Here is a 5,713-nt window from a genome sequence, read left to right as displayed (position 1 = left end):
ACTTTCTAGCTTAAGGGAGGTAAGGGATAAAGTCCTGCTCCCTCCTGCTATAGGAAGAAACAGCATAGAGAAAAGGGAAGGGGTTTTATTGAGGGTTGATGGGCAGCAAGTACCCCATGCTGCATCCCTCCCTTCCTCTCCCAAGGCCAGCAGTATGACAGGGACATCTCTGACAACCTCCACCAGGTACGCAGGGTGCCCAGTGTCCACTCCATCCCCAGGTTCACTCTGGTCCCCCCACATTGCTGTTGAGAAGGTTGGAAGGGCTGTGCGTGCCCAGGAAAGGACCAGTGTCCCTTCTCTTTGGTGCCCTGTCAGTCCCCACACATCCCTAGGAGCACCCCTGGATGGGATACCAGCCTGCCTCCCCAGAATGGATTTCTTGGCATTTTTTCCATTCCCATGGGTCCCCTGAAGGTGGTCCTGCCCCAAGCAGCACAAGCACCCCCTTCCTATGGCATTCCAGGACAAGGCCCATGGCCACTGGCCCTCAGCCCTGCCGTGTCTGCCCCCGCAGAGGCTGGACAGGGCAGGTTTGGAGACCTGAGGACGCCAGGGTGCCCACATGGAGCCTGGAGGGGCTGCAACTTGTAGAGACCAGGGATGAGGTTACTATAATCCCCTTTGGCCCCTCAGCACCCGCTTCTGCTCCGTGCTGTCCCCGTCCCACAGGTGTCACTGGTAGTGTGGCTGCCACCCATGATGCTTTCCATGGAGGGGGACACCAGGGCCAGGTCATAGGTGGGCACAGTCCGGAGGCGATGGGCTGGCCCCCGGCGCAGTTGCCCCCGGTACTTGTCCCCAGCCATGAAGTACAAGATGGGGTCAAGGCAACTGTTGACGCTGGCCAGGGGCCGAGTGATCTTGTAGGTGAAGTTGATGATGTTGAGTGTCTGACAGCTGGCTTGGAAGTATCGAGAGGTGTAGTAGATGGTGCGGGTGATGTGGAAGGGCACAAAGCAGATGGCAAAGACAGTGAGTACGATGATGATCATCTTGATGGAGCGCTTCTTGTAGGAGGGCATTCGGGGGCTGGGGCTGGAGAAGCTGGACTTGCCAAGACTTTTGGCCATCAGGCAGTAGCACAGGACAATCACTAGGAAGGGGACCCCAAAGAGGAGGGCCATGACGGAGGAGCTGTAGTGCACATAATGGTCAAAATCCTCAGGCTTGGTAGTGTCATGGCACAGGGTGTTGTTGTCCTTGGAGCTGGTGGTGACAAAGATGAGGTTGGGGATGAGGCAGATGGTGACGACTAGCCAGGCACCCACACAAATGATGCGGGCATACTTGGTCTTTACCCAGTGCAGGGAGCGGATGGGGTGGCAGATGCCCACATAGCGGTGGACACTGATACACGTCAGGAAGAAGATGCTGCTGTAGAGGTTAGCATAGAACAGGAAGCGCACCGTCTTGCAGAGCCACTTCCCAAAGGGCCAGTTGTTTCGGTCAGCATAATAGTAGACCAGGGTGGGGAGGGAGAGGACATAGAGTGTGTCAGAGACAGCCAGGTTGAACATGTAGGTGGTGGTGGCGTTCCAGGGCCTCATCCTGGAGATGAAGATCCACAGGGCCCAGGAGTTGAGGGGCAGCCCCACCACGAAGACAATGCCATAGGCGATGGGCAGCAGGATGAACTTGAACTCCTCGTTGAAGACGCACTTTGCCTCTGTCACCGCAGTGGTGTTTCCTCCTGGCCAGGGAGCTGGTGTCGGTGTCCACAGGGCAACTGGGAACGTCCTCACTGAAGTGGCCATGTTCTCTGAGCCAGATCTAGAGGAGCAGTTAATAAAAGAGCATTAGTCGTTGATCCTGACCATTGTCAGGCACAAAGCGTGGATGGGAGCCAAAGATGCCAGATTTCCCCCCCTCCTCCAGGAGCTCCGGCCACTTTGATGGTTCTCTGGTTTTTCTCAGCTCGCGCGTTTGGGCCTCACGGGGAGCTGAGGGGGACTTGACAAATCCTCCCCTTTGCAGCCCCTGCAATGACACCCATTAATCATCCCTTTGAGCAGCGCGCAGTGACACCAGCGCCGCATGGAGCTGGGAAGCGTGCCTGAGACAGAGGACCACGCCGGCCCCGCCGGGCAGCAGCCCCATGGCGCGCCGAACAATGAGACCTTTATAAGCAACAGCAGCCCCTGACCGGTGCCAGCACAGCCTCTTGGAAGCCGGCTCAGCCTAATTGGCACCATCCTGACAATGCTGCTCGTCCCAGAGGGCTCCCTGACAGAAGAAAGGCAGGAGGAGAAGAAAGGCTTGTCTGGGGGAATATTATGGCCCGGGGAAATCCTCGGGGGGCTGTTAAAGGAGCCTTTGGGAGTGAGTGTCCCTGGACAGTGAGGGGCCTCCAGCTGCCGGGTATTCTCTATAGGAGAGGAATGATCTAAGCCCTGCAGAGAGGAGCTGCGCTGGAGCCAAGTCCCAGCTCAAGACAGTGCAAGTTCACAGGGCAGGCAGGATGTTTCCTTTTGCACAGTGTTAGGATCAAAGGCTGGGATCTGCATCCTCCTGGAAAACTGGGCCTCAGCACTGAGGCAAGAGGGCGAGCTGACAGAGGGTTGCGTTTGTGTCTCAGGATGTCTGAAGTTCAGAGCCCACTCTACCAGAAGGAAGAAGGAGCTTCTGCCACCATCATGGTGTCCAGCAAAGGACCAGTGGAGTCTGCTTGTGCATTGGCCCCTCCACACCTGCCACCATCCCTGGAAAAGTAATTTTGGATCAACTATTTTTGCTGGCCAAGGATGGACGCTCAGATGAGTAACCTGGGAGCAGGAGCATCTGCCATGCTGCCGGTAGAGACAAGGGTGTAGCCAAAACCATATTTGACAGGGGGAGCGCTGGTGTGTCTCCAGTTTCTATTGGTCCAAAGCTCACCTGAGAGGTGATGGGCATCCTCTCAGCCTCCTTCAACCCTTGGCTCCCTCATCATCCCCCTCCGTTTGCCTCTTGCCTTCCCCATGGGGATGTGCAGCTGGATGGCTTTTCATGGCAAGCACTGTTGGCAGGAACATCCCATAGGGTGTACCCATGGGGTCAGCTGAGGTGTGATCCAGCTTCTCCCTGCAAAGTCTCATGTGCAGAGACATCCCTGGGTTTACAGAGATGATCATAAACTAATCAGGAGGCAGATGGACAAGCAGGTGGCCGTGGACCAGTCCCTCGGTGCCACACACACCTCCGCACACTCTGTTTGAGTAGTGGGCTGAGCCACAGATTCACGCTCACATTAAACACCCTGCAGCTTCCTTCCTGCCGTGGCTGGTGCAGGCAGCCGCCTGGCTTTATTACAGGGATAAGTTCAGAGAGCAACAGGCAGGTCCTGATCAAACATTAACAGTGGGAAGAACTTGCTCTGTTTCCCAGAACCAGGAGGGAAAAAGATCTGGTAGCAAACCCCAAGCCTCTGACCACTGGTGCCAGTGGTGGCCCTTGGGGTGCTGTGCTGGTTGTGCTGGTCCCAGCCCAGCAACTGTGTCTCTCCAAGCTGTGATGCTGCTGAAGAAATGAGGCACCAGGAGACTTGTTTCCCTTTTCTAACTGCAAGTGAGCATGAAGCCTTGAGCACGACCAGACCGGAGGTGCTGCAGGGTTCAGTGACCAAAGCCAATACCCATGACATAGGTCAACAAATAACTAAGATATGAAGAAGACAATAAACAAATCTGGTGTGAGAAATGCATAAGGAAAAAGCTTGGGCAGCTGTATGGTAACAGACCGCTTGGAGGAGAGTGGAGGTACACAGCTGCTGGCAGCAGATAAAGCCCAAGCAGCAGCAGCAGCATGATTTCACCATTCCTAAGCAAGCTTCCTTTGAGGATAACCACCAAAAAATAAAAATGCAAAAGATTACATTTGACAAGCTTTATCTCAACAGGTTTCCTGCTTCCTCATCTTAATCATGATCTCAATCAGTGGTTTAACTTGCTGATTCACATCACAGAATCATTGAATGGTTAGTGTTGGAAAGGACCTTAAGATCAACTAGTTCCAACCCCCCGCAAAAAGCAAATTCCATCTGTGTAAGAACAACCTGGGGTGGAATCTTACCATACATAAAAAAGTATCTGCAGAAGTTTTCTTTCTTGCATCAGTCCACCCCAAGGACACGTCACCACCAGGCCCATTCCTGTTCCTTGCTGATATCCCCAGCAAGGCTCTCTCTGGCCATGACCACTCCAGAGTGGGATTTTCAAGGAGGTGATGTCTGAGCCAAACATTCAGGCTCACTGCCAGAGCAGAGATTGAAGGTGCTTCAGGGAAAGGACGTGGAGTTGGGGATGTGATGCCCACTCCCACCTTGCCTGTTCTGTGGATGCCAGAGGGCTGTGAGACTGGGGAATCCCTTCCCCGTGGCAAGCACATCCCCCTGGGATGACGGCTGTGAGGTTGGCCCCTGCAGTGCCCTGGGAAGGAGCAAGTGGTTCTGCAAAGCCCCTGCATGGCCATATACCAGTGGTAAAAGAGCAGGGGCGGGCCATGGGTTGAGGTGCATGTGCTGCCCTTGGCCCTTTGCCGCATGAACAGGAGCTCTGCCCTGGCTCCTGGTCCCATGGCTGTGCCCAGCCTGAACCCGTCCTTTGGCCCTGGTGGGAGCCAGCAGATGGCCAAGAATTCTTGCCCTGGGGGTTTATGGGACGTTGGAAAGGCACCAATGAAATGAATGAGTGGGGCAGCACCAACAGCAGACTCTGCCCTGGAGCCAAAGTCCTGCCTGCTGGCAGGACCAGACGTGGGTCAGGCATTGCGGTATAGTGGGCAGCAGCTTTGGAGAGGGGATGCGAGAGGAGATTTTGGAGGGGAAGGAGCAGCTGCTGAGAGACACGGGTCTGGGTGAGCCTGGGACCGGCTGCTGCTGGAGCACAGGAAAAACACAGCTTTGCTTCTCACCCAAGCGCTCGGAAATTGCAAAACAAGGGGAAATTATGCAAAACATCCTGCAGAAGGACCCTTGTCCCTAATCGCCACGTGGTTGATGCAGCCAAAGCCCCGGCACAAGGGGAGCATGACCTAATTTCTTTTCAATCCTTCTCTTTAACTGCAAGAGCAGCCAAAGCACGATCCGCCTGTGCTGCCTGAATGCCGGTGCCTCATCCCCAGGGACACCAGCAGGGTTGGGTGCTTCTCACTGCCCACCACATCCCTGCTCTGAGGTGACCCCTTTCTCAGCAGGGTGGGAGGTGAGGGTTTCCTTTTGCCCTTGGGTGGGCTATTTCTTGTCCCTCTGCCTCTCCCGGGAAGGGCAGGAGCCCACAGCATCTGGCTAAGCCACAACAGCCTAAGGGCAGCTTTGCCCTTTGGGGAAAAAGCAATCTAAGGAGGAGGAGAGGAAGATGAAGGAGAGGAGGTGGCCACACAGAGAAGGATGAAGGCCCTCGGTGATGGAGGAAGGCAGTAGTGCATTAAGGAGGCAGATGCGCGGAGGGATTTGGGGATGGTGAAGGGATGAGAAGAACTGGCTGACCGACACCCACCCAGCCCTGGGTTCCCACCTCCATCCCTTGCAGGGCCAAAGATGCTTCCCACAGGGTCCCCCCGGTGCCCAACTAGATTTACATGGCCATGGTGGGGCCATCCCGCTGCTGCTCCCTGCCCAGTCTGGGCTGCCCCGGCTCACCTGCAGACCTGGCTGGGGCGGCTCTCAGCAGTGGGGCACCCCTGCGGGGCTGGGGGCCATGCTGGGGGGCTGCGGGCGGCCCCTTGCCATACCCTG

General features: G+C 55.9%; 1 protein-coding gene across 1 annotated transcript; it reads right to left on the bottom strand.

Moving 5' to 3' along the window:
• Positions 1–632: 632 nt before the first annotated feature.
• On the bottom strand, positions 633–1,757 carry P2RY4 (pyrimidinergic receptor P2Y, G-protein coupled, 4). Its single transcript, XM_010017921.1, has one exon. It carries the CDS (start codon positions 1,755–1,757, stop codon positions 633–635), a length of 1,125 nt encoding a protein of 374 aa, XP_010016223.1.
• Positions 1,758–5,713: the final 3,956 nt, after the last annotated feature.

Source organism: Nestor notabilis, unplaced genomic scaffold (genome assembly GCF_000696875.1).
Source record: "Nestor notabilis isolate BGI_N333 unplaced genomic scaffold, ASM69687v1 scaffold27837, whole genome shotgun sequence".
Taxonomy (NCBI): Eukaryota; Metazoa; Chordata; class Aves; order Psittaciformes; family Psittacidae; genus Nestor; species Nestor notabilis.
Note: the sequence above shows the minus strand (reverse complement) of the source record. Positions and strands in the feature narration are given on the sequence as shown.

What these genes read in the sequence shown, in the direction of transcription:
- P2RY4 (XM_010017921.1), bottom strand. Translation starts at nt 1,757, where the DNA reads ATGGCCACTTCAGTGAGGACGTTCCCAGTTGCCCTGTGGACACCGACA.